This window comes from Schistocerca piceifrons, chromosome 8 (assembly GCF_021461385.2).
Source record: "Schistocerca piceifrons isolate TAMUIC-IGC-003096 chromosome 8, iqSchPice1.1, whole genome shotgun sequence".
NCBI lineage: Eukaryota > Metazoa > Arthropoda > Insecta > Orthoptera > Acrididae > Schistocerca > Schistocerca piceifrons.
Genome location: NC_060145.1, coordinates 409,483,244 through 409,508,580, shown reverse-complemented (window position 1 = coordinate 409,508,580; position 25,337 = coordinate 409,483,244). Strand labels below are relative to the sequence as shown.

The 25,337-nt window shown below is 42.6% G+C and overlaps 1 protein-coding gene across 1 annotated transcript in view; it reads left to right on the top strand.

Annotated features, from left to right (window-relative positions):
* LOC124711995 overlaps positions 1–25,337 on the top strand; it is a 34,867-nt gene that overhangs the window by 8,324 nt on the left and 1,206 nt on the right. The window contains exons 3-6 of the mRNA XM_047242281.1: positions 10,266–10,327; positions 10,423–10,458; positions 17,469–17,586; positions 24,482–24,537. Coding sequence (XP_047098237.1) covers positions 10,266–10,327; positions 10,423–10,458; positions 17,469–17,586; positions 24,482–24,537 — 272 coding nt within the window. The remainder of the gene's footprint in view (positions 1–10,265; positions 10,328–10,422; positions 10,459–17,468; positions 17,587–24,481; positions 24,538–25,337) is intronic.

Here is a 25,337-nt window from a genome sequence, read left to right as displayed (position 1 = left end):
CCACTTTCTTTGGCTCTTTAGTGTAAAACACGTTGCAACACCAAGAAAAGTAACTGCTGAGTATTATTCAGACCTAGCTTTTTTCCCCACAGTCATAGGTCTTTTCGTAGATAGTTAGTAAGAAATGTGCAGGCAACATTCAGTTGATAGTAACATACAAATTTTTTCGATAACTATTTTTAGATTATAACAATCCGCATGTTTAAAGATTCTAATATACAAGAGGACTTCAAAAAGTAAGTTAACATGTCGTCTTACCCTAAGACCATTATGCAAGAAGAGTGGAGGAGTATTCTCCTCTAGAGGTACAGGCTCTTCGCTTCCTGTATCCACGGTTTTGCTGCGTTACAGATAGCAGGTGCATCACAGTGTGCGGGTGAAATGGCGCGACAACTGGAAACATAATCTAAAGTTGAAGTACGTAGCAGAGTACCGTTTCCGTGGGTCAGCAACCGTCTTTACTTGTTCGGATGATGCTGTCGTTTATCGTCTAGAAAAGTCGTCATAAGAGTAAAAGAAATTGCAGTACAATTTAGAAAAGATATCAGAAGGGTGCGAAAATTGACAATTGGCCCTCAATGATGAAAAGTGTGGGGCCATCGACATGAATGTTAAAAGGAATCGGTTAGAATTTGGTTATACAATAAATCATTCGAATCTAAAGGCCGTAAATTCGTCTAAATACCAAGGAATAACAATTACGAACAACTTAAATAGGGGAAGAACACACAGAAAATGCAGCGGGGAGGCAAACCGTAGATTCCGTTTTATTAGCAGAACACTTAGAAAGTAACAGATCTACTAAAGAGACTGCCTGCACTATGCTTGTCTGTCGTCTTAGGTGTACTGCTGCGCGATGTGGGATCGTTGCCAGATAGGATTACGGGAGTACACAGAGAAAGCGCAAAGAAAGGCAGCACGTTCAGTTTTATCAAAAGTGGGGAAGAGACTGTCACGGACATGATACAGGATTAGGGGTGGACATCACTAACACAATGAGGTTACTCGTTGCGGCGGGATCTTTCCACGCAATTTCAGTCATGGACGTTCTCCTCCGAATACGAAAATATTTTGCTGACGCAGGCGTACATAGGGAGAAACGTTTGTCTTAATAAAATAAGGGAAATCAGAGCTCGCACGGATAGATATAGGTGTTCCTCTGTTCCTCGTACTCTTCGAGAATGAAATAATAGGGAATTATTGTAAAGGTGGTTGGACGAACGATCTGACAGGCACTTAAGCGTGATTTGCGGAGTATTCATCTAGGGGTAAATGCAGATGTAGGTCTAAATTGTACACACAATCACCCTGACATTCTGGTGGTGTATGGACTAATGTGTCCAGCCGTAGTGAAATTGTGCCAACAGTTTGATCAAGGCCACACAGACGTGGGTGATACTCGTCAGGAAGAAAGGTAGGACGTTGACATCGCCCACATATGACAATGCGCAAGCAACAGAGGAACAGATATACGCATCAATCGCTGATTTCCCAGCGTTGAGTATGTTCATACTGCGATTCCCAAATGCGTCCGTGATCGCCGGCCGCGGTGGTCTAGCGGTTCTAGGCCCTCAGTCCGGAAACGCGCGACTGCTACGGTCGCAGGTTCGAATCCTGCCTCGGGCATGGATGTGTGTGATGTCCTTAGGTTAGTTAGGTTTAAGTAGTTCTAAGTTCTAGGGGACTAATGACCACAGCTGTTAAGTCCCATACTGCTCAGAGCCGTTTCAACCATTTTAGCCTCCGTGATCAAGGAGGCATCGCGCCGGCCCCATCAAACTCCCCTATCGCCCCCTTCCCCCTTTCATATGAGCCGCGACTCACAGAGATGCGCAGAGGTGTCTCACACAGAGAACAACCCAGAGTGCCTCTGAGAGCTACACCACCAAAAAGAATCGCTTCTTGGCTTTGGGCGAGATCACTGTGCTATACCAATGGGTAACCCCGAGAATGAGGGTCCATGCCAAGGATCTATCGAAAACGTTGGGGAGTGAAAATGAAAATAAGCGATAATGGCAGGATGGCAAATGAATGGAGGGAGTTTAGTATATTTTATGTCATAATGAAGACAGAGAATATAGAAAAGTTCTTTGAAGACGTAGGAGCGATTAATGAACTGTAGAGGGCTATTGGCTTAAACTGATTCAAACAATGAAATTTTGAAAAACAAAAATTAGAACTGCTGGAAAGGGGGAGTTACTCCCTAATCTCACTATGTTTCAAAATAAACCGACGGGGAAGCGAGAAAGGGGAGAAACTAAAATGCAGTAATTGAAATGTGAATGAAAACCATGGCTTAAACATACCCACAACAGTTTTTCCAGATGTTATTTATTGCAATTGAGACTTACTGTGTATGGTAATTCATTTGGTTACCTTATTCACGTATATTCATGTGGGATGTATGCCCATCACTTATATCTCATTGATGTAAATGCGACAGAACACCTGACAAAAACGGAATGAAACCATAAGCTATGTCGTGACTAAAAATAACAATAGTGCAATTATACTTGCACGAGTAGTCGTGCATGGAAGCCATATTGTAAGCGCTCCGACAGCTACATCTGTCCCTTTGATGATTTGTTAACGACTAGCTCCAATCAGTTTTCTTGTAGGATCCTCGTCTGAATGATGACGCACGACACACTTTGCAGCATTAGATCAAGTATCAAGATTCACTCCGTGGAATAATGTTTTACATTTCATGTAGGTTAGCAAAGTATTTGTGTCTTTATCAGTACAGCAAAAACTTACGTGTACTTGTAATGCAACGCTTCATAAATGTCATCTTAGGGATACTGAAGAAGACAGTCCAATCGAAACTGGTATAACAGCAGCAATGTCCGGTTGAGTTTTGACTGTGATATATTTTTTGTTAGGATTTGTTTTCTTGCCTAATGCTTGTAATGAGCGCTTATTTATTTATGCATTTCTTTCACTTCGTAAGATAGGGGCCTTGAGGCTCTTTCTCACATTTAACCAGGCATCATTAGTGAATTAACACTACAGTTTGTAACACATGTCACTCGCACTAACAGTATTAAGCAATTTTCTCATAATGTTCGTGTTCAAAGTTATAATGACTTCCGGTAGAAACATGGGAGAACAGAACAGAAGGAATGAAAGTATGATATTAAGTCGACTGGTCAAACAGGCAGGGAGAAATAATGGGATATGATTATCAAATGACATAAAGGGAAGAAAACAGAAATACAGAGGGATGAGAAAAGCACACATAGTTTACAGTGTGACTGAAATATTGGTTCCCTGTTGGACAGAAAAAAAAAAAGAAAAACGGTTGGAATACGCCGAGAGGGAAGCTGTGGCGATGTAATCCCTTAATACCTGAATAAGTTTCTGCTTGTAACCAGCAAGGAAGCGTTACAGAGTACACAAGATAAGATAAGAAATGTTATACCTGTCATGGAATGTCACATATTTGCGATAAAAAGTATTTGAGTAATTGGACAGTAATAATAACCGATTCAGCAAAAGATCTTTATTTAGCATTTTGACGATACATAGATAGGATTTACATGATTAAAATTTAAAAATACTTGGTTGTATATTTGTTAATTAAAAAATATAACCATATTCGTGAAATTCTCAGAAACAGATTAATGTTACTCTTGCTAACGATGAAGACTGTCAGTCCTTTACACTTCGGTCTTTCACATCTTTTCCTTGTGTCCGTAACCTGACGCCAACGACCGAATGTGTCAGTTCTGGTAGACGGGAGGTTTTGTTGGCCCCCGATACCCCTTGCATAGTAGTTAGCCCTCTAAACTGGCTGTCGTCGTACCTCTCATTTTTTCATGTCTCCGTTATTCTGCATTTGAATTCTGTTAGATCATTTTGTTTGTTACGGGGAATTTGAAACTGTGAAAGGCTCTCTTCGAAGATGGTACGTGAGCTTTGAAATGTCCATTTGCATTTCGTGGTGCATAAAACCTCGGGGACTGCTATTAAAATAAAAGCCTCAGAGTACTAGCAGTTCATTAAAAGTCCACATCGCAGTAAAATAGAAATATAATCACACAAAACAATGTCGAGGTCGGATGTTCGTATGAATTATTGGTATTTTCTAATAAATTAAAGTATAAATTAAAGTATATATATTAAGAACACGATTCTTCACTCAAGCGTTTTGGTGCTACAACTTAACGGAATTATTTGCTTTCACTTCACTTGTTTTCATCTCCAGCTCGCCCCCACGAAGACAGACAAATATCTAATGATGCGTATTTTACAAAAACAGTATATTTGGATTCACCTGCGCGAACAACTAGTTTATTAGACCAAAATGTGATCTAAAGTAAATGTGTGTGAATTCCCAAGGGACCAAACTGCTGAGGTCGTCGGTCCCTAGACTTGCTCACTACTTAAACTGACTTATACTAAGAACATCACAGACACCCATGCCCGAGGGAGAACTCGAACCTCCGGCGGGAATGGCCACAAAATCAGGGACATGACGCCTCTAACCACGCAGCCACTCCGCGCGGCAAAAAGTGATTTATGACACGTCACAGACAATATACACTACTGGCCTTTAAAATTGCTACACCAAGAAGAAATGCAGATGATAAACAGGTATTCATGAGACAAATATATCATACCAGAACTGACATGCGATTAAATTTTCACGCAATTTGGGTGCATAGCTCCTGAGAAATCAGTACCCAGAACAACCACCTCTGGCCATAATAACGGCCTTCATACGCCTGGGCATTGAGTCAAACAGAGCTTGGATGGCGTGTATAGGTACAGCTGCCCATGCAGCTTCAACACGATACCACAGTTCATCAAGAGTAGTGACTGACGTATTGTGACGAGCCAGTTGCTCGGCCACCACTGACTAGACGTTTACAATTGGTGAGAGATCTGGAGAATGTGCTGGCCAGGGCAGCAGTCGAACATTTTCTGCATCCAGAAACGCCCGTACAGGACATGCAACAAGCGTTCGTGCATTACCCTGCTGAAATGTAGGGATTCGCAGGGATCGAATGAAGGGTAGAGCCACGGGTCGTAACACATCTGAAATGTAACGTCCACTGTTAAAAGTGCCATCAATGCGAACAAGAGCTGACCGAGACGTGTAATCAATGCCACCTCATACCATCACGCTGGGTGATACACCAGTATGGCGATGACGAATACACGCTTCCAATGTGCGTTCACCGCGATGCCGCCAAACACGGATGCGACCATTATGATGCTGTAAACAGAACCTGGATTCATCCGAAAAAATGACATTTTGCCATTCGTGCACCCAGGCTTGTCGTTGAGTACACCATCGCAGGCGCTCCTGTCTGTGATGCAGCGTCAAGGGTAACCGCAGCCATGGTCTCCGAGCTGACAGTCCATGCTGCTGCAAACGTCGTCGTGCAGATGGTTGTTGTCTTGCAAACGTCCCCATCTGTTGACTCAGGGATCGAGACGTGGCTACACGATCCGTTACAGCGGATAAGATGCCTGTCATCTCCACTGCTAGTGATACGAGGCCGTTGGGATCCATCACGGCGTTCCATATTACCCTCCTGAACCCACCGATTCCCTATTCTGCTAACAGTCGTTCGATTTCGACCAACGCGAGGAGCAATGTCGCGATACGATAAACCGCAATCGCGATAGGCTACAATCCGACCTTTATCAAAGTCGGAAACGTGATTGTACGCATTTCTCCTCCTTACACGAGGCATCACAACAACGTTTCACCAGGCAACGCCGGTCAACTGCTGTTTGTGTATGAGAAATCGGTTGGAAACTTTTCTCATGTCAGCAAGTTGTGTGAATGCTCTGAAAAGCTAATCATTTGCATATCACAGCATGTTCTTCCTGTAGGTTAAATTTCGTGTCTGTTGCACGTCATCTTCGTGGAGTAGCAATTTTAATGTCCAGTAGTGTCGAAGAAACAAACCATTTTCAGAACTGAAGGCATTTATACATCTAACTGTAATTCTTGAAACAACTACGATAACTGCACGTGAGCACAAATGGAAATGAGCGTACGGCATTGTAGGCCTGGGCCCCCCCCCCCCCCCCCCCCCCCCCCGGTGAAGTTCGGCCGCCGAAGGCAAGTACTTATTGCATTCGACGCCACATTGGGCGAGTTTTGAGTCGGAGATGGGGATGAAATGATGATAACAACACACAGTCCCTGAGCGGAGAAAATCTCCTGCCCCAGCCGGGAATCGAACTCAGGCCCCATGGCTTGGCATTCCGCAGCGCTGACCACTCAGCTAACAGGGGCGGACTCGTGAGCACAGGTGCCGTGAACAAAGGCATATGAAATGCAAGGCGCTCGAGAATTATCCGAAACACTCGTGAAATGGTTGCACATTTCAGAAACGTTAGTTGCTTCGAGTATACATAACGTCACTAGCTCTCAAACACAATTAATGTACCATTTATAAAACTTGCTGGCAGATTAAAACTGTGTGCCGAACCGAGACTCGAACACGAGACCTTTGCCTTTCGCGGGCAAGTGCTCTACCAACTGAGCTACCCAAGCACGACTCACGCCCCATCCTTACAACTTTACTTCTGCCAGTACATCGTCTCCTACCTTACAAACTTTACAAAAGCTCTCCTTCGAACCTTGTAGAACTAGCATCCTGAAAGAAAGGATATTGCGGAGACATGTCTTAGCCGCAGCCTGGGGGAGTTTTCCAGAATGAGATTTTCACTCTGCAGCGGAGTGTGCGCTGATATGAAACTTCCTGGCAGATTAAAACTGTATGCCAGATCGAGACTCGAACTCGGGAACTTTGCCTTTCGCGGGCAAGTGCTCTACCACACACTCCGCTGCAGAGTAAAAATCTCAGTCTGCAAACATCACCCAGGCTGTGGCTAAGCCATGTCTCCACAATATCCATTCTTTTAGGAGTGCTAGTTCTGCAAGATTCGTAGGAGAGCTTGTGTAAAGTTTGGAAGGTAGGAGACGAGGTACTGGCAGAAGTAAAGCTGTGAGGAGGGGGCGTGAGTCGTGCTTGGGTAGCTCAGTTGGTAGAGCAATTCCCCACGAAAGGCCAAGGTCCCGAGTCCGAGTCTCGGTGCGGCATACAGTTTTAATCCGCCGCGAAGTTACTATCAGCGCACACTCCGCTGCACAGTGAAAATATCATTCAATGTACCATTTACTGGTGTCGAATTGGTATGATGTGAATTCGTGGCACACGGCTTTAAGGGATTAACAGACATAACTTAAGTCTTCTCTTAGGTGCAGTGTAATTTTTGGATAAGATACTTATCAGGGTAATTTATTCCACAGTTGTTAGGCGCAAAAGGAGGTTATGTTCTATTGTCTATTGTAGCGGTGTGGTGGGGGAAAAAAAATTAGAGGGTCAGGAATCAGGGAGTGCAATGACCGCTACAGGGACTAGGGCGGTGGGGGGGGAGGGGGGGGGGGGCAGGGAGAACCGTTCTTCTATGAGGACGGCGATGGCACTTCCACGTGGACACTCTGGCTTCATTGGGTTTTGCAAACGCAACGGAAGTCAGTCAGAGTTTAAAGTGGCTGCAGCGAGAAAAATGGCGTAGATGCAAACTCTATTACTCCAGCAAGCTATAGTTGGTACAGGCGTGAACCCGCGTCCGTTGCTGCGAGCTAGTGTCGATGAATGAAGTCTATGTTGTCGCTTGCTTGGAAGTACTTTCCTAAAGATGTTTCTTTTACAGGTATTTTCACCGCCTTACACAGTCATGTACGTCTTCAGTTATTTGTAGTGTAGGTCGCCGCTTAGAAATCATTTCCTGGGCCTGCTCAGGTGGCTTTCTGGCGGCTCACGTTGGCAAGAATCGGCGTCACGAGCACTGTGGTTGGCATACAGGGGCCGAATGTTGTTACGCTGTTGGTGACGTGGCTGTATTTCGCCCAGTCGAAGCGAGCGTCGGGAGATAGCTGGCGTCCTGCGTCTCGGTGATTACGAGAGTATTGGTTCAATGCTCGTCCCACTCAGCGGCGGCCTGCAGCAGGAAAAACATAGGTAGGCATACGGCATACAGCGGATACCGATTCAAAGTCCGACTGGTTCGACAAGCCTAGCATGGGCGCATGGATAGCTTTAAAACATGCCAGGGCAGTTGCAGTTGAGGTCACTTACTAGAGCCACCAAGCGCCATCGAAATGTCTGAATACCCCGCTACTGCCCCAGCGACGGACGAAGCTGCCTGCATTCGTACAGTCCGCGCAGTGTAACGCGGCCGGCGCAGTTGGCTGGAAGGTCGTGGAGAGAGCGGTAGTGGTGGGGGTTACGGGCAGGCACTGTAGGAGAAATGCTGAGTGTTGGAGGAGAAGTGCCATTCTAAACTGAAGCCTAGGCTCACTTTTTTTGTACACATTGAGTCCTTCCACGCCTACATTTGCATGATCGCCATTCATACTTTCGTTAATACATACACTCATGCTCATAAATTAAGGATAATTGCAGAATGTGGTGCCACACAATGTGGCGCTACACAAAACTTGCGCTAATAGCATAGGCACATAGGGAGCACACAAGACACAGATCTGTAACTCCACGGTATTGGTGATAAGTTGAGAAAACCGTCCCAAATCACATGTGCTACAACACGCCTCGGTTTCCTGTGCATGTACCCCGACGCCAATATGGGATATGATCACCATGCACATGTACACAGGCCGCACAACGGGTTGGCATGCTCTGGATCAGGTGGTCGAGCAGCTGCTGGGGTATAGCTTCCCATTCTTGCACCAGTGCCTGTCGGAGCTCCTGAAGTGTCATAGGGGTTTGAAGACGTGCAGCGATACGTCGACTGAGAGCATCCTAGACGTGCTCGATGGGGTTTAGGTCTGGAGAACAGGCAGGCCACCCAATTCGCCTGATATTTTCTGTCTGAAGGTACTCCTCCAAGATGGAAACTCGCGAGGCCGTGCGTTATCATCCATCAGGAGGAAAGTCGGACGCACTGCACCGCTGAAAAGGCAGACATACTGGTGCAAAATGACGTCCCGATACACCTGACCTGTTACAGTTCCTCTGTCAAAGACATGCAGGGGTGTACGTGCACCAACCATAATCTCACCCCAACCATCAAACCACGACCTCCGTACAGTTCCCTTTCAAGGACATTAAGGGGTTGGTATCTGGTTCCTGGTTCACGCCAGGTGAAAACCCGGCGAGAATCACTGTTCAGACTATAGCTGGACTCATCCGTGAACATAACCGGGGACCACTGTTCCAATGACCATGTACTGTGTTCTTGACATCAGGCCTTACGGGGTCTCCTGTGACCAGGGGTCAGTGGAATGCACCTTGTAGGTCTCCGGGCGAATAAACCATGTCTGTTCAGTCGTCTGTAGACTGTGTGTCTGGAGACCCAGTGGCTGTGGTAAGGTCCCGAGCAAGGCTACCTGCAGTACTCCGCGGCCGTCTGCGGGCACTGATGGTGAGATACCGATCTTCTTGCGGTGTTGTACACTGTGGACGTCCCGTACTGTAGCGCCTGGACACGTTTCCTGTCTGCTGTAATCGTTGCCATAATCGTGAGATCACATGGAGGGCCCGTGCTACGACCTGCTCTTTGACCAGCCTCCAGTCGCCATAGTATTCTAGCCCTCATAACGACATCAGTATGTATTCTTTGAGCCATTTTCAACCCACAGTCACCATTAGCACGTCTGAAAACGTGTGCCCACTTACTCGCTGCACCGTACTCTGACATGCACCAACACACCTCTGCGTATGTGGACTGCTGCCAGCGCCACCGTACAACGACCGCAGGTCAAATGCACCGTGTGGTCACACCCCGAGGTGATTTAAACCCGGAAACCGCCCACCAGAGCATTGTTTCACCATGCATCTGTCTTATCCTTAATTTATGAATATGAGTGCAGTTGCGGAATGAAGATATGTATTTGATGCGTGAGCAGAAGTACTGAGGAGGCCAGTGACTAAGAAACAGATGAAGTACACAAATCGTGCGAAAATCACGTCGTCTATCCGGTCGCATCATATCTGACTTTAGGAAGGACTGCTGTGATGATACAAACGAATGTTACACACATACCTTACGCAAGCATTCGTATTTACGGTAGGGAGGGGTAAACTTAAGTATCCAGGGACAATTTTTTCTTTTACTAACTCCAACTTCACTACCACGGGACGTAGTTTTTTTGACTAACATCGAACTCAGAATATTTGACCTACAGTTTAAAATTCTGATTCAGTATCCATCTTTTATCTGTCTGTGTAGTGTGACATACTTGAAACCAATTAACAATTTTCCCGCTTTTTCAGTTACTCTGAACTACTTTTTCTCCCACGGCAGACTGCAAAACGAGAACGACTACGTGGCTAAGGTGAGCTAATTTTTGGTTTTTTTTCCTTGAATCCATAAATACATTGTTTTATTTTTATAATTAACGAAGAATCACAACGGCATGCTTTGTTTCAGTGCTACATACACTGCCTGACGGACAGGTCCGGTGAGGTAAGTGTTTTGCCGCTCTCATTAAATCCTTCATTCTTCTTCAAACTAAAGTGGTTCATTTTATTCATGTACGGAAGGCTCCCATTTCCAAGATTATTAGTGCATTTAGATATCTATTTGCAATATGAAGTCTAAAAGACGCACACCTTTGTTGTCGTTTGTAGCGCAGTATTCTCAGACGACATCGCTTGTCCCGTGCTTGGAAGTATTTCTTTAAAGACGTTTCTTCTACGGGTAGTTTCATCGTCTTACACCATCATACATGTCTTTCATGTTTGTAGTACACGTCTCAGGGTGGACATTATTTCCTGATTCGGGAAATACAGACGCTTCTTAACATGCGTAGGTATATTCAAGTTCAAAAAGTGTGCATACGGAAGGTTAACAGGGGCTTTCAATTCAGGATATGTCACATACAGAAATAAAGAAATATGGGAAAATAAATATAATCTTTTTACCTGGAAGTTTATGAAATCATTACAGACCCAGCGAGAACATCAGAGAGCAATCGGTACGAATAATAAAATCATCTTTACCAGCTAAAATTATGGAATAATAAATATTTATGCTACTTAGTCCCGAACAGTCAACAGAAAACAGATCTGAATACACACGGAACAATTTAGCAATGTGTATCCCCGCAGATACTGACAGGAGGTTGGTGGAACAGGACTTGAATAAATGAAACGTGATGCAATTGATTGACTATCCGCTGTCATTTTACTCAAATGAAAATGCGAACGGCTGCAGCTACTACAAGTAATGTTCTTTTTATCATACCAGTATCTGCACTAATGGATAAAACAACAGAAAGAGTAAAGGAAAACGCTACAAAACCTAAAAACTTACTGAACATCATTACTGTGTTAAAACATGCGATTAAAATTTTAAACAAATACTAGTTCATTAATAAAACATCGGGTATTTTCTGAATACAGGATTTAATTACGTTATATAGGTTGTTAAAGTTCATTACAATCAAAACCGGTCCAAGTATTGCTACGGCTATGCGTGTTCCGACTGGACTGTAATCTTCAATAGCCCGATAGAGAAAATAGTGAAGCATTGCGTCACAAATACACGTATAATCGCACTATAAAGATTATGTATACTGTCACGCTGCTAATTACGTTAAAACCTCTAATTAGAAAGGCGTCTGGGGTCTTCATGAGATAGTGTCCATTTCGACGCTAAATTTTATAGGATCAGATCCCCATCCAGCTAAAACGAACTTTTGTAATCACTTATATCTTTACGTTTTAAGGCTCTTGACATCGACCAAGAAGGTGAAACTGATTGTGCTCTGATGAAATAAAGGGAATTCATGCTTGCACACTATTACTTCCATCACAATCTTTATGAAACCTTTTCCTGGTTTCCATAAATGGCTTCTAAGGGATACTGCGATAGTACCTTACCCAAGCATATGTGCAACTTTCTCCCCATTCCTCTCCAGTTGACAAAACACTTCGCCAGTCACTTTCTCTCATTCATTACTATCAGGTCAGTGTTACGTGAGAAGCCAGTTTAATTGAAGTGCCTATGAACTGCAGAAAAATTTGAAACTTTGGGGCGTAAATGAAGAGATACAACTATGCTGAAATGTAAACCGAATATCAGCTTAGGACTATGACGAAAGATGATATCTCTTTCTGCTGTGACTACTCCTTCTTATGAAAGCTGCCTTTAAATACTCCCGCCCTTCATCAGTAATTCCAATTTTACACGTGAAATTCGTCTGGTAAAGAAGTGTACCCTAAAGTTGATGTCAGCACCACAGTGCCTTATTAGGCATGGTACGTCTGATATTGCACTCTAAGACATACTAGCATGTCTCTCATCGGTGACCGTTCAGTGCTGAATTACCACAGACAAGTTACGTACATGGGCGCCCTATAACAGTCTATCCTACAAAATGAACATAGAACTTAGCGCAGCTCCCTCTAGTACCATGGAAGTAATTCCCCGATGTCTTAACAGACGTCCTATAGTCCTGTCCCTTGCCCTTATCAGTGTTTTCTACATATTCCTTTCCTCTACGATTCTGCTCAGGACATCCTCATCCTCATTCCTTACCTTATCAGTCCACCTAATTTTCAACAGTCGTCTGTAGCACCACATCTCAGATGCTTCGACTTTCTTCTATTCTGGTTTTCCCACAATTCATGTTTCACTACCGGACAATGTTTTGCTCCAAACATAAATACTCAGTAATTTCTTCCTCAAATTAAGGTCAATTTTTGGTATCAGTAGGCTTCTCATGGGCAGGAACGCCCTTTTTGGCAGTACTAGTCTGCTTTTGATGTCCTTCTTGCTCCGTCCGTCGTTGGTTATTTTGCTGCAAGGTAGCAGAATTCCTTAACTTCATCTACTTCATGACCATCGCTCCTAATGTTAAGTTTCTCGCTGTTCTCATTTCTGCTACTTCCCATTGCTTTCGTCTTTCTTCGATTTACTCTCAACCCATATTTTGTTCTCATTAGATTGTTCAGTCCATTATATATTATATAATTCTTCTTCAACGTCATCAGCGAATCTTATCTTTGACTACCTTTCACCTTGAATTTTAATTCTACTCTTGAACCTTTCTTTTATTTCCATTATTATTTCTTCCATGTACAGATTGAACAGTAGGGGCGCAAAGCTACACCCTTTTTAATCCGTTCTTGGTCGTCCACTCTTATTATTTCCTCTTGGCTCTTGTACATGTTGTATATTACACGTCTCTCCTTGTATCATACATCTACTTTTCGCAAAATTACGAACATTTTGCACCAATATACACTGTCGAATGCTTTATCCAGTCAACAGATCCAATGAACGTGTCTTAATTTTTTTTAGTCTTGCTTCCATTTTCAACCGCAATCTCACAATTGCTTCACTCGTGCCTTTACCTTTTCTAAATTCAAACTGATCGTCATCTAACACATTCTCATTTTTCTTTTCCATTCTTCTGTTTATTATTCTTGTCAGCAACTTGCATACATGAGCTGTTAAGCTGATTGTCTGATAATTCTCGCACTTGCCAGCTCTTGCAGTCTTCGGAATTGTGTGGATGATATTTTTTCCGCAAATCAAATGATATGTCGCCAGACACACACATTCCACACACCAACGCGAATAGTCGTTCGGTTGCCCCTGCCCCAATGATTTTAGAAATTCTGATGGAATGTTATCCATCTCTTCTGCCGTATTTGATGTTAAGTCCTCCAAATCGCACTATAATTCTGATTCTAATACTGGATACCGTATCTCTTCTACATCGACTCCTGTTTCTTCTTCTATCACATAAGACAAATCTTCTCCCTCATATAGGCTTTCAATGTATTCTTTCCACCTATCCGCTCTCTCCTCTGTATTTAACAGTGGAATTCCCGTTGGACTCTAAATTTTACCACCCTTGCTTTTAATTTCACCGAAGGTTATTTTGAATTTCTTATATGAGTCAGTCCTTTTACCCATGGTTTCTTCGCAGTTACCTTTTTTTATCTATGAACAGCACACTCGCTATTACAGAACTGAAATAGTCTTTCTCCTCTCTCATTCCTACTACCAATCCCATATTCTTCTCTAACCTCTTTTCCTACGTCTCCCCCTACAACTACATTCCAATCCCCCATTACTATTAGATTTTCATCTTCCTTTACGTACTGTATTATCCTTTCCATATCCTCATATACTTTCTCTATCTCTTCATCTTCAGCTCGCGACGTCCGCATGCATACCTAACCTATCGTTGACAATGTTGGTCTGTTGTCGATTCTTTTAAGAACAACCCTATCACTGAATTGTTCACAGTGACACACAGTGTCTGCCGTACCTTCCTATTCATAACGAATCCTCCACAGTTATACCATTTTCTGCTGCTGTTGATATTACCCTATACTCATCTGGCCAGAAATCCTTGTCTTCTTTCCATTTCACATCACTGACCCCTACTATATCCAGATTGAGACTTTGCATTTCCCTTTTTAGATTTTGTAGCTACCCTGGTGAAAAATGGCAACACAATACTGTCGCACGAGAGGCAATACTTGAGGGCGTAGGATGACCGTGACGTACGATTGCTCCCGTCGAGAGTTCCCTCACTAACAGCCGTGACTTAAAGCCATAGCCGATGGCTCCGTACGCCAGACTCCAGGAGTAATGCCGCTGTATCTCCCCATAACATTGGAAGAAGGGGACCTCTCTGCAGACCGCCGTCAAAACCGCCGAAGATCCGTGGTACAGCAGAACGGCGATTCCCGCTGAACAAAATACGACGTCTTGCATAAGCAGTCCATGGTTCCCAGTCAAGGAACCACTCCAAACGCAGCCGTTTTTGTTGTGGTTTTAAGGGTAGGCCTGTAATTCGCTAGTATGGCTGACGCTAGTCGCCCATTAATGGTTTGGAATGACACTGAATGTTATAGAGGGTCCATTACATGTTTTCGGATGGCAGACACAGATATGATGGAGTTATGATATGCTTGGTGCACAGTATTTCCGCTTGCGGTGGTCAGACGTTGTCAACTGGAACATTGCCTATTCTCACATTCCAGTGCAGTCCAACATCGAATCATTGTCACATCTGAATGCCCCCCAGACGTAGATATTCTACCAGTGGGCCAAATGGAGACACATAGTGAGGCCTCTTTCAAACTGCTGATAAAGCTGTCTCACATGGCTACACATGCCCTTAACGTGATCAATCAACATCTGAGCTTCACGCCCTTTATATTCACTACCAGCCCTGTGGATGTTTCGTCGTAAGTTAGTTCCTGTCAGTTGCGGCAGGGTTGGGTGCGGAAGCTTCGCGGGCCTACCTCAACCAATAACGTAATGCGATTGTGTAAATGCCTCTGTGGCGACGCCTCATTGTCGTTACAGTAGACGGCTACTGTTTCAGCCTGCAGCCGTTAGCACTTCGCAGCTGAAAGCTGGCAACAGCGCTGCAAGCTGTCAGGAGTCAAAACGGCTCTGAGCACTATGGGACTTAACTGCTAAGGTCATCAGTCCCCTAGAACTTAGAACTAATTAAATCTAACTAACCTAAGGACATCACACACATCCATGCCCGTGGCAGGATTCGAACCTGTCAGGAGTCATCTAGGGCCGACTCGACTGAACGCTGAACACGAACAACCCAAATGCACTCTGATGGGGGCTCAGCCATCCAGAGAGAAACGCAACTTTAATTAATTACATAGCCACCGATAGTGTTTATATGTTCGAAGTTACAGTGACATCCGACCATGTATTCTGGATGATTCACCGTTTCTGTCAGGGGTGTACTGACAGACAAACTACTCAACATGGTTCAAATGGCTCTGAGTACTATGGGACTCAACTACTGAGGTCATCAGTCCCCTGGAACTTAGAACTACTTAAACCTAACTAACCTAAGGACATGACACACATCCATGCCCGAGGAAGGATTGGAACCTGCGATCGTAGCGGTCGCGCGCTTCCAGTCTGTGGCGCCTAGAACCGCTCGGTCACCCCGACAGGCTACTCAACATGCTTTGACTAAACGACTCAACATGCTTTGATAGACTGCATTGCCTCTCATTACAATTGCGGCACGTTTCCTGTTTCCGGTGGATGTAATTTGGTGTGACAATGAGATCACCCATCAACAGGAGTGTTGGTAGCTGTAAACATTAATCACTGTAACTAAAGACATCAGCGTTTCATGACAACTTTTAACCAAGGGTATACGAGTGTTGTATACGACCGAACAACAGGTATTATACATTGCTGACAACCCTACACTAATATGTATATTATATATTATAATATTATATACATATATTATAATATTATAAGCCATACCAACACCCATTCCTCAGCACACTTCTGCATATACAACACAACCACTTGATATTACAACGTAATCTTGTCATAGCAGTAATTTTCTTCCTTTGGCTGCTCGATCGTCTTGCATCTCCTCGAATGAGCATATATCCTCAATTGTAATCCGGCCCTTCAGCCGTAGATCGAAACAGCACGTCACGAAATGCCTCAGAATCACACGTAAAACCTCTTTAGTACAGATCCCGTATATGAGTCTTACAGATTGTGATCTGAATGAGCGAGCTAGGTGGCAGAGTTATGAGATACTGCTATTCTGGATGACTGGGTAGAATTTTCTTCCTAGCTTCCCACGTTTATATTCCACATAGTTTCTTTAAATCACTTAAGAAATCCGCCGGATGGTTCCATTTAAACTTACGACCGATTTCCTTCTCGTCACAGTGCAACGCGAACTTGAGATATGTGTCTAATCACCACATCATCGAGATGTTAAACCTTAATCTTTCATTTCTTCTTCGATTGCTTGTAGCCTTAAGAGTCCACGGTGTAAGTTAATCCTCTATCAATTATACTTTGTCGGTGTTCCAGGCTTGAACCTTAGCAGTGTGAATTGTTGAGTTGTTCATTCCGTTAATTGATACACCAAGACAGAAATTTGACATGCGCCAGATGAATGTGTCATGGACTAAATACTCCCTATGTAACGATTATTCTACCCTTTAGAGGCTCGCACAGAGAAAACTTATGTACAGGATTGGAATCCGATTTAATTCACAACCTACAGCAAAAAGAAGGAAGATTAGAGTTTAAGCCTCGTCGAGAACGTTGCCATTGGATACGCACTACCACCTCGGATTGGATTGTGGTGATACATGGAGTTTAAGTGGACTACACTACAAAGTCATCGGTCCTTGGAGTTAGAGGGAAAAGGATCATTAAATCGGTGCAATCTTTTAACGATTGTTTTCTCACCCGATGAGCTGAGCACACTTAGAGAACAGGCTACATGTCTCTGGTAAACAGATTCAAACAAAGACTTTTATATGAATATTTGTATTTTACTTCCTTTCAAAGTTATGACAAGATCGATTTGCAGGAACGTAGAGAACGATGCGAAGGAGTGACATTTCACATACAACCAATTCAAATCATTCATCTTGTAAACCTTACGTTTTTCTAGTTTCATATTGTACAACCTTTTTGTCTTTTTACAGATCGATTCGGAAGGTGACTTCGATGTCGACCTGATCAAAGTGATGACTCGCCGTTTCCCTAACGAGACTAACATCGAGGGCCTCAGTGAAATGGTCGACAACTGCGTCGCTGGCAGAGGTGAGATACCGATCACTTCACGTTCTCCTTTACAATCTCTTCAAACATGTTTCTACAGACAAAGTGTGAGAGAGGGGGGAGGGGGGCAGAAGGGAGAGAGGCGATGAGATAGCAAAAATACATCACCAAACTTCATCGGTATCTACGGGTTGTCTTGATTGACTCACTTAGAGTAGTGACCAATGCTCTGAAAGGAAGTTATAGGGGTACCCCCGGAAATAAGACACCACTCCGGCAGCAAACGTAAATCATCCTTGACAGATCGGTGGGGGACTCCTCCCAATGAACCTTAATGTGTTCAGAAGGTTGCGTCTATTGCATCCACTCCTATGTGAATAACATTCCACTAACCACAATGACGGCTGTCAGTGGTACAACTAAAGTTTTCCTGAAAAGCGATGGCCTAACAGGTGCTTTTTCCTCTGCAGCTTAAACGCACTTTAGTGGACAGAATTTCAGGGCAGTATCTTCCTTTTGGAGTAGAGGACTGCCGCAAAAAGAGGAAGAATCAGCAGTGATCAACGGCATGAGGATGCAGAACGCTGCGGAAATCACCGCTTCAGAGACATATAATGTGTTTTCACACGTGTCCTGTAATTCAAAAAGTGTCACGACAAGCTTTCCACTCGCAAAAGATTCCTGATTAGTTCCCCATTCGGATCTCAGAGAGAGTAATCATGAGAAAAAGGTGGAGTAACTAACGAAAGTAGGAGCGTGGAATGTCGGAAGTTTGAACATGGTAGGGAAGCCACAAAATCTGAAAAGAAAAATGCAGAGACTCAGTCTACATACAGTGTTTCTAGCAAGACGAATGAAGGGTAACGTCAACAGCAGCAGAAAATGGTAAAACGGGAGTAGGATTCAAAAATGGTTCAAATGGCTCTGAGCACTATGGGACTTAATATCTGAGGTCATCAGTCCCCAGAACTTAGAACTACTTAAACCTAAGTAACCTAAGGACATCACACACATCCATGCCCGAGGCAGGATTCGACCATGCGACCGTAGCAGCAGCGCGGTTCCGGACTGAAGCGCCTAGAACCCCTCTGCCACCGACGCCGGCAGTAGGATTCTTTATGTATAGGAAGATGGGGCTGAGAGTGAGTTACTGTGAACAAATTCATAAATAAGGTTGTTCTTATCAGAATAAACAGTAAAACGAAGTCATCAACTACAGTTGAGGTATGCATATACGTGCGGACGTCACTCAAATGTTAAAAAGAAAGAGAATATGAGGCTATTGAACGGGCAATTCAAGGAAATGAAAATCTAATGACCATTATTGTCCATCATTAAAGCTATCAGTGGTTCAGAAAGGAGTTCAATTATCAGCAACAAAAATTTGCTTAACCACATAAAATGTCTGGCAGGTAGCAAAACAAGTTAAAAAGTAAAAAAAGGATTTTGTTTTTAAGTGTAGTTGCATGAGTAGCACTAAAAAATAATGAATATTAATATTAGCACTAATCTTGGATACATGTCCTGTAAACTGAGTCGTTCGACATTATGTCGATAAAAGAGCTCGATCAAATGATCTGTGGAACACAAAAGTGGTTAACTAGCTAATAATAATGGGGGACTGGAACGTGGTAGTTGCAGAAGGAAAAGAAAACAGAGCTATAGCAGAGTATGGCGTCGTTAGAAGGAAAGAGGGAAAACACTAATTTCTGATTAAATTTCAGCTAATAATAGCACGTAAACTGAAACTTCCTGGCAGATTAAAACTGTGTGCCGGACCGAGACTCGAACTCGGGACCTTTGCCTTTCGCGGGCAAGTGCTCTACCAACTGAACTACCCAATCACGACTTAATCCTCACAGCTTTACTTCTGCCAGTACCTCGTCTCCTACCTTCCAAACTTTACAGAAGCTCTCCTACGCAGGAGAGGTACTGGCAGAAGTAAAGCTCTGAGGACGAGCCCTGAGTAGTGCTTGGGTAGCTCAGTTGGTAGCGCACTTGCCCACGGAAGGCAAAGGTCCCGAGTTCGAGTCTCGGTCCGGCACACAGTTTTAATCTGCCAGGAGGTTTCATATCAGCGCACACTCCGCTGTAGAGTGGAAATCTCATTCTGGAGCGCGTAAACTGTCCTTGAATCACTACAGAAGCAGCTGTAGCTGAAAAGGGGGAAAAACAAAACTGAGGACCTGTTAGATGGCATTCACTTTGGTTTTAGGGGAAGTAAAGGCACTAGAGACTCAGTTCTGATCCTGGTGCCTGATAATGGAATCTGTAATCAAAATAGGATTTTTCGACGCAGGAAAAGCGCTGGACAATGTAAAACGTTGCAAGGAACCTGAGGAAAGTAGGAGTAAGAACTAGGGAAAGACGGGTAATATACTGTACTTACAAGAACTGATAGGGAATAATAAGACTGAAATATCAACAACGAAATGAACGGATTAAGAAGTGTGTATAACAGGAATGTGGTTTTTCATCTCAACAGTTCACTTTATACGTCAAAGAAGCAATGCGACTAATAAAAAAAGAAAGATTCAAGAGTATAGTTAAAATTCAAGGTGAAAGGGTATCAACGATAAGATTCGCTGACATTCTTGAAATAGTGAAAGTGAAGAAAAATTACAGGATTTCTTGAGTGGCATGAAGTCTAATGTTTTCAGAATTTGGATTGAGAGTAAAGCGAAAAAACATGAAATTAATCTGAAGTAACAGAAAACTGGTGACCACGATGTAGACAAAGTTCAGGAATTCTGCGAGCTTGGATGTAAAATAACTTATGATGGACGATGAAAGTAGGACTTAAAAAGCATATTAGTACAGGCAAAGAGAGCATTCTTCGTCAAGAGAAGACTACTAGTTACAAACATAGCCCTTTATTCGAAGAGAAAATATCCGACACTATACGTTTGGATCAAAGTATTGAATGCCAGTGTATCATGGACAGTGGGAAAAACGGAAAAGAAAAGAATCAAAGCATTTGGGATCTGGTGTTACAGAAGGATGTCGAACATTAGGTGGACTGACAAGATGAGAAATGATGAGGTACTCCGCAGAATCGTGGAATAAAGAACCATAGATTGGAATACATCCAACAAATAATTGAGGACGTAGGGTGCAAGTGTTGCTCTGAGATGAAGAGGTTGGTTCAGGAGGGGAATTTTTGTTAGGCCGCATCAAAAAATGCATAGTTGGATAACTTTTGTGGCGGTGGGTTCCTGGCCTCTACTTGTGCTCGAAAACACTACAACCCCTCGAAATGTCAGTATATTTTTGTTCCAACCTACATACGTACGATGTAATAAAATCTACCCACTATGTAAATAATTTCGGTAACTACGACTTTGCTCTTGTTCTATAAATCACCAGAACTTCCATGACCTCTCAGGCACATCATTCTAACTAAATTTTCAAGTATCAAATTCTTTTTGACAAAGGACAGAAAATTTTCACCTGCTCGTATCTGCTCAGTGTTTCCCTAATTCCAGCACTGTTTGCTGACATTCTACGACTTCTGTTTAACAGAGCAGCAAGCTATAAATGATACACTCACAACACTGGTGTAATATTCTACAATAAACCTTATTTCTTAGACGAACCGGTTTTTGGCTGTGAAGCCATCTTCAGGTACAAAGATAAATATGTGTGCAGTGAAATTTTGTTGAATCAAACATTTTAAACCACAGCATGTACAGAGTATCTCCATTTACAGAAAGGAAAAATTTTAATGTTAGAATTAGGAAAAAAGAAGCGGACTTATTTCAGTCTAAATACGATGTAAAATTATTTAACTAAGATAAAATAGTGGTGACACATTAACTAATGAACTGTAGACAAATAACAACAGTTGTACATAGAGAAAATATTTCAGCCATAGACTTTCGTGACATGTTCCAAAGGTATGGCTGAAGAAAATAATCGTGTCTTTAATCCACCATAAATTAAAACACATAGGATATAATGGTGATATTAAACAGCTGAGTGAAGTAGCTGTGATCATACAAAGTAAAATTTTTTGAACACAACGAGAAAAATTGTAGTAACTGAAATAAAGGAAACGGGGTATATAATTAAGAGGGATAATTTACAACATGGCTTGAATGGGGTTACGAGTAGTATCTGGCGAGTAAGGGAACTGTCTCTGGTCATTCAGTACTAAGCTTGTGTTGATGGACAAGTGTTTATTAATTTCCTTTGTTTCGAGATAGTTCATCTTCATTCCTTTATGGATGCGATGTAGTACTTCATGTTTCACTTTGTAACTATAGTCTTCCTTAAGCATGTGGTCTGCAAAACTAGTCTCCTTTTTTTTAGTTTTCAATTTCTGTGGTGTTCCTTCAAGCGGATACGTATCGCCCTGTCAGACTGTCGTATACAGGGTGGTCCATTGATAGTGACCGGGCCAAATATCTCACGAAATAAGCATCAAACAAAAAAACTACAGAGAACGAAACTCGTCTAGCTTGAAGGGGGAAACCAGATGGCGCTATGGTTGGCCCGCTAGATGGCATTGCCATAGGTCGAACGGATATCAACTACGTTTTTTAAATAGGAACCCCCATTTTTATTACATATTCGTGTAGTACGTAAATAAATATGAATGTTTTAGTTGGACCACTTTTTTCGCTTTGTGACAGATGGCGCGGTAATAGTCAAAAACGTGTAAGTACGTGGTATCACGTAACATAACGTCAGTGAGGACGGTATTTGCTTCGTGATACATTACCCGTGTTAAAATGGATCAATTGCGGAAATGGTCGATATCGAGTTGATCTGTGGCTATTGCGATCAAAATGCCCAACAGGCATGTGCTATGTATGCTGCTCGGTATCCTAGATGACATCATCCAAGTGTCAGGACCGTTCGCCGGATAGTTACGTTATTAAGGAAACAGGAAGTGTTTAGCCACATGTGAAATGTCAACGACGACCTGCAACAAATGATGATGCCCAAGTAGGTGTTTTAGCTGCTGCGTGGCTAATCCGCACATCAGTAGCAGACAAACTGTGCGAGAATCAGGAATCTCAAAAACGTCGGTGTTGAGAATGCTACATCAACACCGATTTCATCCGTACCATATTTCTATGCACAACAGCGATAACGTAAATATTCACCATTGGGCAACGGAAAATCCACGATGGCTGCGACAAGTGGAACATCAGCGACCTTGCCGGGTTAATGTATGGTGCGGCATTATGGGAAGAAGGATAATTGGCCCCCATTTTACCGATGGCAATCTAAATGGTGCAATGTATTCTGATTTCCTACGTAATGTTCTACTGATGTTACTACAAGATGTTTCACTGCATGACAGAATGGCGATGTACTTCCAACATGATGGATGTCCAGCACATAGCTCGCGTGCGGATGAACCGGTATTGAATAGCATATTTCATGACAGGTGGATTTGTCGTCGAAGCACCATACCATGACCCACACGATCACAGGATCTGACATCCCCGGATTTCTTTCTGTGGGGAAAGGTGAAGTATATTTGCTATCGTGATCCACCGACAACACCTGACAACATGCGTCAGCGCCTTGTCAATGCATGTGCGAACATTACGGAATACGAACTACTTGCTGTTGAGAGGAATGTCGTTACACGTATTGCCAAATGCACTGAGGTTGACGGACATCATTTTGAGCATTTATTGCATTAATGTGGTATTTACAGGTAATCACGCTGTAACAGCATGCGTTCTCAGAAGTGATAAGTTCACAAAGGTACAGGTACCACATTGGAACAACCGAAATAAAATGTTCAAACGTACCTACGTTCTGTATTTTAATTTTAAAAACCCACCTGTTACCAACCGTTCGTCTAAAATACTGAGCCATATGTTTGTGACTATTACAGCGCCATCTATCACAAAGCGAAAAAAGTGGTCCAACTAAAACACTCATATATCTTTACGTACTACACGAAAATGTAATAAAAATGGGGGTTCCTACTTTAAAAAAGCAGTTGATATCCGTTTGACCTATGGCAGCGCCATTTAGCGGGCCAACCATAGCGCCATCTGGTTTCCCCCTTCAAGCTAGAAAAGTTTCGTTTGGCGCTTTTTTCGTGAGATATTTGGCCCAGTCTCGATCAATGGTCCATCCAGCATAGTATGTGCTACAGGTTCGTGTAACTAATAATAAATATTGTAGAATGTTATACCAGTGTTGTGTGTGTTTCATTCATAATGTATAAATTATTCTGCTAAGAACCGACTCGATTGTGAAATATTTAACCACGTTCCCTGCAGCCCAGATCTAGCCTGTGCGGACGATCAGCTCGTTCCAAAACTCAAAGAACATGTTATTAATAAACACTCAGGGACGGTATTATGGACCAGTTGAATCATTAGGTTACGCAATGAAATGTGGAGGGCTTAATTAAGCATATGTGGAGACAAGACAAATTGTAAAATGTTCGAAATGTCTAAGTGGAGAAATATTCTAGATCCCTAGGTATGTTATTAAAAAAAAAGCCCGCATCTCGTGGTCGTGCGGTAGCGTTCTCGCTTCCCACGCCCGGGTTCCCGGGTTCGATTCCCGGCGGGGTCAGGGATTTTCTCTGCCTCGTGATGGCTGGGTGTTGTGTGCTGTCCTTAGGTTAGTTAGGTTTAAGTAGTTCTAAGTTCTAGGGGACTTATGACCACAGCAGTTGAGTCCCATAGTGCTCAGAGCCATTTGAACCATTAAAAAAAAAAAAAAAAAACTGTGGTAACTCTTCGCTTCAGGGAATAGCCATGTTCGTTTCCGGAAATATCCTTTACTTTTTGAATAAATATTCTAGTAGTGTGCATCTTTTATTTTCATTTATATTTTAATTTGGTGCATTACCATTTCAATTGGATCTCTGTTTTCGTCAGTTTCTGAGCACAAATAAAACGTTTCTTATAAATCATGGCAACTTCTATGTAATTCGATTGTCTCATTTCTGTTTCAGGTGAAACTGATTTCTGTGAAAGAGCGTACGGTCTCGTCAGCTGTTTAGTTAAAGAGGTAAGTTCATATGACTCCGATGAGTGGATCACCTTTCTACGCGAATGCATTCGGAATTGTACATATGTCAATATGAAGTTTTTCGCTGCAAATGAGAGTTCCTGTCATACACCTAAATATTGACCATTCCTCCTGGGACATCCTGCACATATATAAATTCACGATCTCTTGAGAAAGTAGTAATTTTTAGTTCAAACTATTTTAAAAATATCATACGGAACACACATAGTCTATTTGCTGATAACCAATTAATTACATTTGATGAAGAAGATGAACGGTAAACCACTGTCCACGAACTAAGCTTACTGTGCCGGGAATATAATATGAAGGTCTCTAGCGACAAGACAAAAGTGACAGCATTTAGGGGAGTCGAACATAAGGCCAAAAATTGTGATGTATGACAAGATAATAGACCAAATAGCCGAACATGTAAGATTAAAAATTGTCATTCATGACAAGATAATAGAGCAAGCACTAAGTTTCAAGTATCTATAAGATCGAGTTGTTGATAAAAGTGGTAAAATCTAATATTTGGGTATGTGGTACAGTGAACCATACTTTAAAAAATAAGCTGGAAAAAGAAATGATAATAAATTTTATAAAATTATGACAGTTCCTGTGCTATTCTACGTCAATTGTGCTTGGGCTTTTAATAAACGTTAGAGAACTAAGACTCAAGCGTCTGTAACAACGTTCCTAAGAACTATGACAAGATGGACGATTTTATATAAAATAAAAACTAAGATATTGGCAAAGAGATAAACGTTGAGCCAATTGAACAACGTATGAATATAAAAGTA